Source organism: Camelus dromedarius, chromosome 13 (genome assembly GCF_036321535.1).
Source record: "Camelus dromedarius isolate mCamDro1 chromosome 13, mCamDro1.pat, whole genome shotgun sequence".
In the NCBI taxonomy this organism is placed as follows: domain Eukaryota; kingdom Metazoa; phylum Chordata; class Mammalia; order Artiodactyla; family Camelidae; genus Camelus; species Camelus dromedarius.
Genome location: NC_087448.1, coordinates 3073367 through 3088508, shown reverse-complemented (window position 1 = coordinate 3088508; position 15142 = coordinate 3073367). Strand labels below are relative to the sequence as shown.

Genomic DNA, 15142 nt, shown 5'->3' with positions numbered 1-15142 from the left:
ACACACAGAGCCTCATCATATATTCCTCGTAAGAACAGTTAACCATTCACTGAGCACTTACTTTGTGCCAGACATTATTTTTTACAAACTCTCTCCTATTTTTAAAAAATTCCAGAAAATTCAACATATTAACTCCTTTTATACACTAATAGGAAAATCTTAAAACTGTTGACTACTTTGCTCCAGATCATAAATAGAAAAATGTTATATCCTACTTCTTATTGAAACCCAAACTACAACTAGGTATAAATCAAATATCCTGAGCAAAGGCTATTACATATAAATGGTTATTTTCTCTTGAAAAGTGGGTAATTCTTGATGCTGTCTGCTTCAGTCATGCCTTGGAAGTCTTGATGGAATATCTTTTCTTGAGTATTTGTGTTTTTCTGATAGATGTAAAACCTTGATTCCCCGGGTGGGGTAGACACAATGGGATTCTGAAGCTGTCCTACACTGATTTGGGTCAGAACTTCTTCCCATCCCTGAGTTTAGTGATGTCACGTGGTGGGGTTTACTTGGCTGTGCCAGGAGTATTTGCACTGTGATAATAGGCAGACACACGGTAATTCCAAGACACCTGCACCCCAATGTTCACAGCAGCACTATGTACAATAGCCAAGACATGGAAGCAACCTAAATGTCCATCAACAGATGACTGGATAAAGAAGCTGTGGTATAATTATACAATGGAATACTACTCAGCCATAAAAAAGAATAAAATAATGTCATTTGCAGCAACATGGATGGATCTGGAGATTGTCATCAGAAAGAGAAAGAAAAAAATATCATATGGTATCACTCATGTGTGGAATCTAAAAAAAAAGGGAAAGAAAAGAAAAAAGAAGACACTAATGAACTTATCTACTAAACAGAAATAGACTCACAGACATAGTAAACAAACCTATGCTTACTAGGGGTGGGGGGAAGGGGAGGAAGGATAAATTGAGAGTTTGAGATGTGCAAATACTAACTACTGTATATAAAGTAGATAAAAAACAAGTTTCCTCTGTACAGCACCGGGAACTATATTCAATATCTCGTAGTAACCTATAATGAAAAAGAATATGAAAAGGCATATATGTATATATATGTATGACTGAAACATGACGCTGGACACCAGAAATCGATGCAACATTGTAAACTGACTGTACTTCAATAAAAAGAATACAAGTGAAAAAACAAAACAACAACAAAAAAAGTGAAAATTTCACCATGACACCTTTCTTAAGAGGGAAAAGCCAGGGGACTGTTGTGTTCACTGGACCACCCTCCCTCCTCGACTGGCGCTGATCAGCACAGGCTGCTCTGCAGTGCCACTTGTGTTATGTCTTCAGGGTTTGCGGTGGCTCCAATGATTCCCTGGGTGCCCACTGGCGGACGGGGGAGAGTCAGGGAAGTCACAGTGTCCCGAGCATCCAAGTTAGTAAATCCAACCTGGTGATGTTTTCCAAACAGATTCGAAAGCGGAGGCTGTTTCCTGCCCATTATTAACGAGCCCTCACAGACAAACTGCTGGGGCAGTGATCACTGTTTTTATCACACAGACAGACTCTGGAGCAATTTGTCGTAATTTCAGAGCCCCCGGTATCCTTTTGTGCGCGGGTTGTTGGAAAGGGAACATTTTATGCGAAGCTGTTTGATACGTCTAACACCCCTCTTACATAGACTTATGAAGAGTTTTATGAAAACATATGATTCTAAAATGTTTAGCTTTTGTCAAATGCTAGCAAACAACCAAAACACAATTCCCTGACCCTGCTTCTCTCCCCCATACACAGACACACACACACACACACACAGACACACACACACACACACACACGTAGTATCTGGCTTTCAAGAGGCATTGTCTTTTACTATTTTTTCTTGAGCCTTTATGGAACATTTACGACTCAGTTATATAATCATCTCTTTGGCCTTGGACAAGTTACAGCCTCTCTCAACTTCCTTTTCTTTATATGCACACCAGGAATGGTTGTGCCTGGTGTTTGTAAGAATAAAGCTTTGCCAAGCGTCAAGGGAAACAGAAATGAAAATACCACTGTCACAATTTGCTGTCCTGTCAAAGGAATAGAGCATCTTTCCGAAGGTGGAGTAGACCCTTGTTGTAGGATCTTTCCAGAGGTGGCCTGTGTGCAGCCACATTTTTGTGTATGCAGAGTTACTTTCATTTGCCTGAGACTTACATTATGAATTTCTTAAGAGAAGGACATACAAACGGTTATCTGAACCTGTGTTTGTGAGTTAGATTCTAGAATTTTCGGCTCTTTAACATTAATTTTCTGCCAACAGTAAAATTTTACTGTGGTGGTAAATAAACTGTTGTCAAACCCAAGTTCATGTGCTGGATACACATTGAGGCTAAATGGAAAAGTCAGAGTCTGGAGCAAAGAAAGGCTTATTGCTTCAGGCATGTAAGGAGAACAGGGTAGCTTGAACTCAAAAGACCAATGGATTTCGGGGAAGGGTTTTTATAAGCAAAATTTGTGGAGAGGTCTGCAGGGTGTGTGACTTTTCTCTGACTGGTTGGTGGGGAGGTACCTGGGTGGTGTTCCAGGAATCTCAGTCATCAGCCTTTTTGTTCCTGCCTGTCTGGGGTCCACCTGCCAGTCTGGAGCCCACCTGCCTGTCTGGGGTCCACCTGCCTGTGCTCAGCCTGAAGGTACCATCCTCCACCTGGGTGGGGGCCTTAGTTCCTGAAGAAGAGCTCAGAGCTACATACCAGATTGTTAGGTGAATCTCTGCAGGAGGAACAGGACCCTGCCCCATACCTGCACTGAAGTTTCTTGACTGCTTTCCCTTTGTTTCTACATTTCCACCCTCCACCAATTAGTAACTGAATTTCCCTTTGGAACTCAGGGAAAGCGGGGGAGGCTGAAACCTTTCTCCCACAAGCAAGAAACTGGGGACAGTGAAAGGCTTTTGTATCCAGTGAGGCCCAGCAGGGATCTGTTTGGTTTCAGTACAAGTTTGTACAGTTCCCTTACCGGTGTTTTGGGTGGTGTTGACGGGAAATAGGCAGGGATGCTTTTCAGGTCCAAGCCAGAGAACTCAATTTGCTAATCACTCTGCTAATAAGACAACGACTACAACAGCGACAATTCTATCCACGGCTTCGAGTTGCCAGGAGAAGACTTGCCTTTCCTCTGTGCAGTCTTTATGCTTAATCATCATTAGGTCTTTCAGAAATGAATGTCACTGATCACAAGGAAAAGGGCTCAGCAAAACTTGGTGGAAAGTGATCGCTGTGTCGTATGAACAATGGATAGCGTACGTATGTTCTGTTACATCTGATCAGCAGAGTCATCAAGACCCGCAAAACCAGTTTTATTAGGCGTTCTCAACGACTGAATGGCCTTCTGCCAAAGTTTAACATGTAGAGTTTAGTTAGCGTTGTTCAATTAGACAAGGAAACTTAATGCCATGGTAAAACATTTAGATCTGAAATCTGGTACAGATGTAAAGAAATAGGAAAGGATGCATTGTTAGTAATGACGTTGAGCAAAAACTACACATCAGTGTCTAATTACATCATCTGTCTTATTACTATGAAGTCTTGAGTAAGACATCAACTCTCCCTGCTTGCCCCGCACCCTGGGAAAAGGCTCGTGTTAGTGTGTTCAGCGCCGAGGGGACTGAGTGGGTCTCCGACTTGAGTGAGAAGGGGATGCTCGGAGAGCTGCTGTCTGGCCTGTGGTAGAAGGTCCGGTGACTTTCCCGCTGTGTTTCTTTCAGGTTGCTTTCAGCTATGTAACGTTTTTCGATCGCATGAAATGGAAATTGACCAGTGCTTGCTGGAGTCCCTCCCCCTGGGCCAGCGGCAGCGGCTGGTGAAGCGCATGCGCTGTGAGCAAGTCAAAGCCTACTATGAGAGAGAGAAGGCGTTCCAGAAGCAGGAGGGGCTCCTGAGAAAGCTGAAGCATGGGCGGAGTCAGAAAGTTCGTTTCAATCTTGCTGACATGATGCAGGATGCAGTTATCCACCACGATGACAAAGAAGGTAACAACTGCAACGAAAACGTTTTCTGATGTGCTGTTTCATATCTTTGGTTGGTTTTTTTGGGGGGTGGGGGGGAAGTAGGAGATAGAACTTCTTTTAAATACTAGAGGTTTTCTTTTACCTGTCTGAAATGTTCAAGAACAAAATGCTCTTTACAAGGAACTTAGTTTAATTCCCAAGTCTCCTACTAAAGATTTAAAAAATGCAAAATTTTGATAAAATTGTTGTGTGTGTGTGTGTGTATATATATATATATATAAAGAATTACCTACATAAGGTAATTCGTCCTTGACAATGAACTTAGTTTAATTCCCAGGTCTCCTAGTAAAGATTTAAAAAATGCAAAATTTTGATAAAATTGTTGTGTGTATATATATATATATATACACACACACATATATATCATATATATATATGTTGTGTGTGTGTGTATATATATATATATATATATAATATATATATATTAAGAATTACCTACATAAAAATCAAGTGGTTTCCTTGCAAGTTGTTCATTCAAATTGTTGATGAAATGTTTTTCCAGTGAAATTATTTCCTTTGGTATGAGATTGCGTTGCAAAATTTATTATTATCTCATACATGGATATAGTAGTGAAGTCACTTCCCCTCCAAACTCAGGATATAAGAGCTGATTGGCTTATCCCTTTAAGTTGTCTGGATTGTAGTTTCAAAGTGTATTAAGAATACTTAATCCAAATTTCAATTGCCTGTACAAGACTATAGTTTCTCAGTTTTTGTATTCTTGTGTATGAATTTTTTTGTTTTTAGAATCTACCTTCGAGAGTTCTAATGTGAGAGAAACTTTCCAGCTGTAGGTATAAATGTAAAAGGCTTCAAAGAAGCAAATATAAATTAATTTATCTTGATTGACTCTAAAATTACTGATCAAATTCATCTAAAACAGGCAGGCCAAGAGTGCAGACCCACAACCCATTAACTACATTTTAAAATCAAATTCTCTGAAAACCAAGTTTTTTGGTAACTCGTTTGATGGCATAACTGTTGCTGAGCTGTTTATTTCCTAACCTGCCCCATCTGGAAAAAGATGATAAATTTAGTAGCATGCTAGGTCCCAAAGCTCTCAAACAGGAATTGTGGATCTGTATCTGAGAAGCCTGACAGCGTGCTCTACACAACTACAGCAACGATAAGAGGACTGAAATGGCGCTTCTTCTGGCTTTGTGTGGGTTTGCGAGTCCAACTAGAGCACTCGGAGAAGTTCTGAGGTTTTTTTTTTTTCCTTAAAGTGGAATGATTGGCGGAGACTCTCCCAGCTGGGAAGCACCTAGGAGACCCTCTAGTCCAAACTCTTATTTCACATGTGAAGGAACGGAGATGCAGCCGAGGTGTCACATCCTCTAGCAGACTGTCCCAGAGCACTGTTACCGCCCATTTTTTTTTTTATCACCTCACTTACAGCTCTTCATTTAGTGGCTGTCTCCTCTGCGAAGCTTTAAGCACATCACGGGGCAGGGAACTGAGGTCTGTCAGATTCTCTGCACCCACTGCCCATCCCAGCATCTCCCAGTGGTGCTGAGGAAAAGAGTGAAGCAGCTTTTCCAAGCCTACCCAGAAGGAGCCGTTGGAGCAAACCTCAGTTAAAATGCAGGCAGATTTAATTGCCTTTGTTGATTTAATAGTAAAGAAATAACAAGAAAATTATTTGCAAAGTTAGAAAACCTTCTGTGTAAGGTATCTACAGGAAAAAAATAATCCCTGAGTTAGGGCTGAAAAGAAATTAAGAACAGGAAGTAATCAACCCAGAGAACAAGAGGAAACTATTATATACTATATTGTTATGTATTATAATATTTTACCAAAACATTGAAGGCATAAAATCTGAATTAATACTTTTAAAGGAGTTGCTGTAGGCGTGGAACTGTCTTGTCACTTGGGTGGTCACAGAGGAATGAATCCTGTTGTCAGAGAACCTCCAATCTAAGTAGAAAGAAAGAAAGAAAGAAAAACCTCAATAAAATAGAAAACTATTAATGAGTAACAGTAAAGTCTGGTGGATCTGGAGCAGATGGGCAAAGTCTCTTAGAGGCTGTATTATCTAGAGACTCTGGTCTTGATGGTTGCTGAAAGCTCAGATGTTTGAAGGAAGGGAAGAAGAGAAGTCTGCCTTTGGGCAGCAGTGCAGGTGCACAGCAGTGAGAGCCCTGCACGCGGAGGTCTGTCCTCTGAAAGGTATGGGAAGTGAGGGCAGTAGCTGCTAAAGCGATTTTAAACAGAGAAGTTGGGCGGGAATACTTCAAGCTCTGGTCTTGAAGCAGCAATGGGAATGACTGTATATTCCTGAGAAGAAAATTCATATGCTGCAGATGGTTTTTAGCAAACATTAATCAGGGATAAATATCCGTAGGGAGGCACTGAAGGGTGAGGATAAGAACTGAAAGCAAAGACACCAACTAGAATCCATCGTTGAGATTTCCGTGTTAGTAGAGTGAGCTGGGTTCGGGCAGTAGCAGTGGGAACTGGAGCAAAGGAACAGACCCAACAGTCATATTCCACGGGGAAGGTGCACGAAGCCATCAGGTGTTCATTGAGTCATTGTTATGAACCAGACAGCTGTGTATGGAACAGACAAAATCACTACCCCTATGATGCTCAACTGTCTTGTCTTGCGTGGGTGACTGAAAATAGTAAGACAAGGTTAAATTAGTAGCACGGTGGACGATGATAAATGCTGAGGAGTCCTCGATCACCGCCCGAAGGTGCATCAGGGAAGGGGCGTTTCAGGTGAGCCCAAAGCCTGAGGGGGGGCATCCCAACTGCTGGAGGAACCAGCGCGGTGGGAACAGTTGAGTGAATGAGGGGGGGCGGAGGCAGAGCAGCCAGGCCGCGTGGGGGTGGGGGGGCCATGGAAAGGACCCTGGCTGTTGTGCCCAGTGACTGCTGGAGCCACTGGAGGGTTTAAGCAGAAGAGAGCCCTGGTGCCACTTACGAGTTAGCAGAATCAGCCTGGTTGCTGCGTTCTGCATTGGCTGAAGGATCTGAGGGCAAAAGCAGGGACACTGATTGGGAGGCTCTGTTGGTAAACTCGGCAAGAGGCCAAAATGGAACAAGGATGTGGTGAAAAACAGTCAGCTTCGGGCTGTACTTTTAGAATCGAGCTGACAGGAAATGCTGATGAGCTGGTGATCGGGACCTATTACTTTCTGTTGCTGCCATAACAAAGTACTGCAAATTTAGTGGCTGAAAACAGCGTAAATGTATTATCACATAGCTTCACAGGTCCCAAGTCCGCTTGGCGTCCCACTGGGCTGAAATCAAGGTATCATCATGGCTGCTTCCTTTCTGGAATATCTAGGGGAGAATCTGTTTCTCGACTTTTTCATTTTCTAGAAGCCACCTGCCTTGAATTACAGCCTCATCCTCCTTCTTCAAAGTCAACAGTGGTGGATTGCGTTGGCCTCCCATGCTGCAGATTCCTCCTGTTTCTTTTCTATCCTTGCTTGAGTCTCTCTGACCACGTGTTTTGCCTTCCACTTACACTTCTGGGGGCCCTGTGGTTGCATTGGGCTCACCTGGAGAATCCAGGATGGTTGCCCTTTTTTAAGGCCAGTTCATTAGCAAGCTTAATTCCCTTTCCCCAGATAATGGGACGTATTCACAACAGAACATCAGAGGGCAGAATTATGGAAGCAAAATCCTACCTGCCATGGGAGTGAGGGGTTCAAGGGTGATGTCCATTTTGTTCTGCCTTGAACAACCAGGAAAACAAAATGCTATTAACTGAGTTAGGGATGCCTCTGGGACATCAGAATAAGGTTCTTAGAGAAGAAGACCCTCAAATTCAACTTGTATACATGTACGTCTCCCAGGAAATCGTTTCTGTTACTGATGGAAGTAAAGATGATGTTCAGTACTAAGGTTGGCATCAGCATTGAATGATGAAGAAATGGTTGGGTGAATTAGAATTCAACAAAGGAGTCTGCATTTCTAGCCAGTTGTGGACATTTTAAGTCCATTACTGCAGCGTGGAATAAAAATATTTGTCCACAGAGGGTGTCCTACTCAGGCTCCCACGACAAGATACTCTAGACCTGGTGGCTTAGACAACAGACATTTATTTCTCATGGTTCTGGGGGCTGGAGAGTCCAAGACTGCCGTGCTGGCCAGTCCAGTGTTTGGGGAGGGCTCTCCTCCTGGCTTGTGGACAGCTGCCTTCTCGCTGTGTCTCCTCACGGTGGGGAAACAACACTCCATCTCTGTCTCTTTTCTTGTAAGGGCACTAATCCCATCGCGGGGACTCGAGCCTCGGGACCTCATCCAAACCTAATTACCTCCCAGAGGCCCCCAGATCCTAATATCACATTGAGGGTCTTCAATATGTGAATTGGGGGGGAGGGGACACAGAAGTTTAGTCCATGACAGATGGCAAAGTCATTATATTCCCGGCCTGACCCAAGCGTGAAACGATGGCTCTATTTATCACCTCTTTTGAGTCTCTTATCTACCTTGGAAAATTCCAACTGCGTACTGATACACATCACTCTGTCAGAGGTAAAGTATTAATTTCTTGCAAATTTAAGAAATTAAACTGCACTGAAAAGTCAGGTAGTCCCTTTAGAGGCATTACAACCCCTCTGGCACGTGCTTGACTTCTTCTAGAAATATATCCAGGAAGAAGTTTTCATTTAGTCACAGTAGTCATGTTTTCATTTATTTTTAAGCTACTCAAGTAGTCTTATGTACACATTTATACAGTTGAGACAGTAAAAATTACTGCCACAAGAAAAACTCTTTCCATTTAAATTATGGTTAAAAACTTTGCAGAATGTGATCTTGTGTAAATTATTCTACTTTTGCTTTTATTTCCAAGTTCTTTCATTGGCTTACTGAGTATAGAGAATCATATACACTTGTTCAAAGGACAACATGTTATTTGTGCTAAGGTTTGTATTATGTCATTGACAAGCAATTCACGATTTTTATGTAACGTGCTAAATGTTGCATTTTTGTCAGTGTAAATTTAGTATCTTCGGTGCTTTATCGTTCTTTTCTGGGAGTTGGTATTATTTGAGTGCGTAATCTGTCATTTTTAATGTACTGCGTTGGTCTAAAATGTGTTCAACAAGTCTTTTCCATGTAGAAAAGAAAATTTGTTCTAAAGTTTTTTAAGGGTTTCAATTCAACTCTCTTTGAGTTAGTCAAAGAGAGACTTAAATGGGGATGGAGTTCCTCTGTTAGAATTGCTGCTCCCAAATACCAGATTTCACTAATTAGTCCGCAGCATGTTGTTATTAACAGTAATATAAACGGCGACAGAGTGACTTCATTACGCTTTTATTATTTAGCATTTGTGCAGGTACGTTCAGCACTGAGCACTAATGCACATCACTCTGTCAGAGTGCTTCACGTGGTTTTAGTCTCCTCATTCTTCTAACAACCGCCTGCAGGAAGAGGATGTCCTCTCTGTTACAAGGCTCAGGATGCTAAACCTCAGATCTAATTACCATCTCAGGTCTCCCTGAGGGCAGAAGCCACGTTTTTGTCCATAACACCACACTGTCTCTTAAGTTGATTTCTTTTTTTTTAACCACTTTATTGAAGTAAGATTTATATTTAAAAAACATTGTATCATGTATAATATCTACAACTTGGTGAGTCTGGAGATAAGTCTACATCTAAGAAAGCATGGCCAGAACCAAGGCCATAAACTCATCTGCCACCTCCAGAAGTTCCCTCCCACCTCCTTAATTTTTTTTAATTAGTCTTTTTTTCTTTCGTAGCAGGAATACTTAATATATCAGCCCTCCAGCTTGTTTCTGATGGCGAAACGAGCTGGACCCTCAACTCCACAGCTGTAAGTGTAGTGACAGAGCTGCAAAGTCAGACTTCATTTATGTCTCCATTTTATTTTAAAATTCCAAGTCCCCACTTAGGACAAAAGGAAGCTATCAAATGATAGCAGTGGGAGACTCCGTTTCCTCCTCCTGCCGCTCCAGCCCCTGGTCCTCAGTTTCTTGGACGGTGAAGGTCTAACATCCATGGACCAAGGCTCTGACCCTATCTCTCTCCTCTTCCTACCCCTCCTCCCGGGAAGCCTCATTTCTGCTCTCTGCATCCACCTTCACCCACTCTGGTGATTCCCAAATCACGTCTAGACCCTTCTCCTCAGCTTAGACCCCACCATTCTGCTGGCCTTACATTTCTAACTTATGTTCAAAATTGAGTTATTTATCCCCATGTGTTTCCCCAACAAAACTTCCCCTTCTATTTTCTGTTTCAGTTAATGTCACCACCACTCCCCTGGTCTTCTGGACCAGAGATCTGGAGGTCACATTGATTTAGGTACATATTTTTAAAGTGCTGATGGTTGTATCTCCCCTGGAGAATTTATGGGAAGTATCAGCTGTCCGTGTATTATCCAGAGCTCTCTAGGACATGCCTCGAATGCAGGGAATGCTCAGTTTGTTGGATGATTTCCTGAGAGGCTCTGCTTAGAATTCCTTAAGTAAATCACTAGCACCAAATGTGAAGCCTTGGGTCGAAGAGTACATTTCATATATTCCTTAAGTGCTTTATCTATGAAACATGAAATGAGACTGCTGGGCAGCCTAGAGCTCCTGAGTACGGAGCCAGCCCCCTCCCTACGTTTACTACATTGGCCCAGAAGTTAAAATTTTGAAGTAGTTGGTTGCCATGTAAATGCATTTAACCTTTAAGTTTTTAAAACTTATATAAAATCTGTGTTTTTGTTCCAGTATTTAGAGAATAAAAGGGGAAGACCCGTTGGTAACTTTTGCTGCCGCCGTGTGACGATGCCGTCTTTATGACGGCAACTCCCGTGCCCCGGCCCCGTTTCCCCAGGAGAGGCTGTGGATTTCTACCGAACGCAGCCTCAGTCCGTCTCCCTAACCTCCCCATCACCAGCTGCACAGGCAGGCCGTTAGAAGATGTGCCAGTCAGCCGGCAGATTTAAGCGGACACCCATTGAAACTGATACTGAGAGCCTGCCACCTTTAGACTAATGACCAAATCCAGTAAGCAGGTACCCAGCCCTTGTTCTGGACTTGCGTTCATCATGAACATAACTGGGTGCGACGTGTGTTAAGTACTCTGCAAGGATAAATATTTCTAGAACTTGACCTGGAATGTAGGTAGACTGTCCCCCAAAGAGCTGGATTCAACCAACACAGATGACTTGGGTATCAGACACTCGGGGCTGGAGAGCAAGCATAAAGCATCCTCTTGTCTTTAAGGAAGAAACAGGGGGAAGTCATATTCCCAGCGAAAAGGCGCAACAATGCATTGTTGTCTGCACCTCCCACGTTCCGGAGCAGAACCAGGCTTGGGCAGAGCTAGGAAAGCCGCAAGCTTGTCAGAATGTTTCTTGCATACTAGCTTCCCAGCGGTATGGGAAGACAGCCTCCACTCTAAGCTGAGAGTGAACTGTTGCTGGAATTTGACAAGGAGGGAGCGGATGTGGGAAGACGGAGCTCAAATAAGATGTTTCCCGGGGCAGACGCAGGAACAAAAGGACCCCTCCTGGATGTTAGAGGAAAGTGCGAGCTTTTCAGGTGCAGGTGCACGTCCGCACCGCGGATCTGGAGCGCTGTGCATCATTTCTGTACCTGCTGAAGCCGGCAACCCCAGGCGGGTCTGAATTGCACAGAGCTTTGTTCACTGGACTGTGGTGCTTTCAGTCAACAGGTAACAGCTTGCTAGGTAATTAAAGGTGCCCATTTCAAAACCAGTTCTAGAATCATAAAGAATTCATACAGAAATTAAGCGTGTTTAAATTCTTTGGGATTCTGTATCAGTTTAATGAGTGGCTTAATATTTCGGCAACACCAAATTCGTATTCCTGAGACGTATTAATTATTTTCACTGCCTGCTATGTAGTCCCAAATTTATCAAGTACTGAGAGTAATTGAAAAAAAATAGAGAAAAAAGTGTGCTTCATATGCATCTATCATCTAGTGGAAAGGTGCGCTGTCCTTTATAAATCAAACTAGAAATCTGTGTATTTCACAGGAGCAGCAGTGGGCATTTGTTGGGGTGAGGTGAGGGTGAGATGAAGCCGAAACTCTGCTCTTTGGGAAACGTTCAGAGTTTGGTGGGAGGAGAGAGAGGGACGTTTTGGCTGTGAAAAACAGCTCGGGTGCAGGGACAGAGGCAGAGGAAAGCAGGTTTCTTATAGGACAGCACTGAGGCAAAAGCATCACTGGAAGTACGGGTTCTAACTGCGTTTGCAGGGATGGGTTTGATTCCAACCTAAACCTCAGGAGCCGTGTCCCTGGGTGGGCACTTTCTCTGTCTCACCTTTCTAGTCCACAAATAAGGTTAAGAGGCAGAGGCAAACATCTCTCCTGAGTGTGTGAGGATTAGTTAAATGGTACGTGCCGAGAACTCACATCTGTCCTGTATTACTACAGGCATAATGCATGTTAGCTGCTGTTACGATTTGAAAGGGAGTTAAGAGATGGTTTTGCCATAGGTGGGACTCTCTGACCTCAGAACCTGTGAGCATCTCAAAATCAAACAGAAAAAGGCTTTTCTTTTATGGGGAGGGGCCAGCAGGGCTAGCAGGGTGGGGGCTGGAAGGTGAGCAGACAGCATGTTGGGAAGTTTCCAGGACATCGCTCTCTCTCTGGGGCTGGGTTATTTTGGAATGAGCTGTTGGGGGCAGATGTCCAGCACCTTCGTGTCGCTTAAACAGGAGGAGCCCAGTCAGCGTGGAAGGAGTGGGCAGCTGTGAGGCCCCGGTCTCCATGTGCTCTTAGATCTTCACTGCCCTGGGGTCAGCATAAGTGTTGGGAATTAATAATTAGCTGAAGAGCAAATTATTTCCCCTGATGCTATTGTGGGCTGTTACACAGGAAATGTCTGGACCTTTTTCCTATTGTTGAAACAAGCCCCTTCATGTTCAGCAGACGTCCCTCTACTTCTCCTTGTTTCTACAGAGAGATTTCAGTGGCATTTAGTGAGTGGTGATATAGGTGTGTCAGCGTTCAACGTATTTCATTCATTCATTCATTCATTCATTCATTCAGAATTAAGGGCTCACTCTTTTAGGCGCTCCCTGCAGTGGACTAAGTCCTGGGGACACCGAGAGCGATGGAGCCTGGTCCCTGCAACCTGGCAGGAGAGATGGCCACAGCAGGCAGAAGCTGTCTGTGGCTAAAGTCCGTAGCAGAAGATAGCGGGGCAGTGGGCCCCTGGGGTCAGAGTGCAGTGGGAGGGGCAGGGGGCAGTGGAAATGGCATCTCTGGGCTCTTCTGAATCAGGAAAATGAGCTACAGCTAAATTTGGTCTAAGGCCTGAAGTCCTGACTGAGTGTGATGCTCCAGAACTGCCGGCACTCGGATATGTTTGGGGTTGGGGAGGTTGGCAGTGGTCTTTGGAGACAGTGAGCCAGACGCCGAGAACTTAAGAGTGGGAAATGAGAGTGAGGGGATGTTGGTCTGACCCAAGTGTGTTTAATGGTAGAGAAGCACTTTGGACAGCCAGGGATTCTTTGTCTTCCCAGTGTGCACGTCGCCGCCCCCCCCCCCCCCCCCCGACCATGATTCATGATTTTCCTGGCCTTCCGGCGGGATGGCAGTACGGCGGAGGGGCATGAGGGTAGCAACTGTCCTTTCCTTTTTTGAAAGTCAGTTTTCTTACATGCGTACAAGAGAACGTGTTGAAGGGAACTGTTGGATTAAAAAGCACAGTACCGAGTTTCACCCAGCAGCTGGCACGTTTTGGAGGGGAAGGCGGCGCGTGGAGGGCTCCGGCGCGCGCAGCAGCCGCGGCGCCCGGGTTTGCAGCCTCGCTCGCCCGTGTCGGCGTCGGCTCCGCGCGCTGCCGCTGCCGCCCTCCGCCGACAGCACGAAAGCCCGGTGAGAACCAACAGCGGAGCCTGAACCCTGTAATTTCTTGCTCTGCGGACTCTCCAGTTTTAATTAAATTGAAACGGAAAAAAGCCCAAACATTCTACTTCGCTGAGTTAACGCTGCGGCTAAGGGCTTCAGTCCACGAAGTTTTAGGTACTGTTGCTGCCGCTGGTTGAAACCGAGAGTTCTCTGGTTCATTGCGCTTTGAACAGTCTATGAAAAAGAAAAAAAAAAAAAAAAAGACTGGTAATTTTCTAAGGAAGAAGGTGCAACCTGTCAGAGGCCCAGACTGCTGCTGAGCGCACTGGAGCAGGAGCAAACACTCTGCAGCTCCCCCTTGCCTTAGACGGCACGACGGTGGCACACTCCGGGGTCAGGCACACTCCGGGGTCAGGTGACTTACAGGGAAAGCGCAGACTTGCCGTTTCTAAGATCAGCGGCGTCGTTTGGTGCGTGCAGGAAGGGATACAGCAGAACACATCGTGAGAGTTTTTCTCCTGAGGTTTGTCAATACATACACAATTTCTAGGAAATAGAAACTTATAAATGCTGTTTTGTAAAGTAGCACATTGGCCATGGGGCCCAAACTCGTCCCCTAGACCCACTCCCACTGGCCTCCTCAGGATTGCCATTCTCCCAGGTCCCCTTCATTATCCACAGCATAGGTTCATTACCTAGGAAAAAAAATGCTGTAATATTTTACAAAGGAAAAAGCAAAGAAAACTAAACTAAACCACATTTCATTGTTCCCTTTATGACCCAAACTCCCCAGGAGCTGTCCATACTCACTGTCTCCGATTTCTCTCCTCGTTGTCTCTTTGAAAACAGCCCTACGAGACTTTCTCCCAGGGATTCCAGCAAACCTGCTACCTGCTCTCATCAGTGGTGCCCATGTTGCCAGGTGCACGGGGTGTTCCTTGGTCCCCACCACCATCAGCTAGAAGCAGCGTGTGCCATTCTCCATCACGCCTTCCTTCTCTGTTGACTTTCTTCACTTGGCTTCTAGACTCTTCTCTCTCCCTGGTGCTCTCTCTACCTCACTGGTCCCATCTTCTGAGACTTCTTTGCATATTACTCCTCAGCTTCCCAAACTTTGAACTCCATAGCATCCCAAGACGTCAGAGCTCTTCTCTATCTGTTTACCCTCCGTCTCTAGGAAATCACAGTCCATGTGTACTCTGTGAACCCTGACTTTTATTCCAAGCCAAGATCTCTTCTCTGGATGTCAGACTTCCTACACTGTGTCCTGTGGCATCCTGTATAAACCTGCCCATCCCACACGCTTGGTTCTCCCT

The 15142-nt window shown here is 44.5% G+C and overlaps 1 protein-coding gene across 1 annotated transcript in view; it reads left to right on the top strand.

Moving 5' to 3' along the window:
- Nucleotides 1-15142, top strand: part of MYO16 (myosin XVI) — a 350065-nt gene that overhangs the window by 18271 nt on the left and 316652 nt on the right. Inside the window, exon 2 of the mRNA XM_064492981.1 lies at nt 3736-3999. Within this exon, the coding sequence (XP_064349051.1) occupies nt 3736-3999 (264 nt within the window). The remainder of the gene's footprint in view (nt 1-3735; nt 4000-15142) is intronic.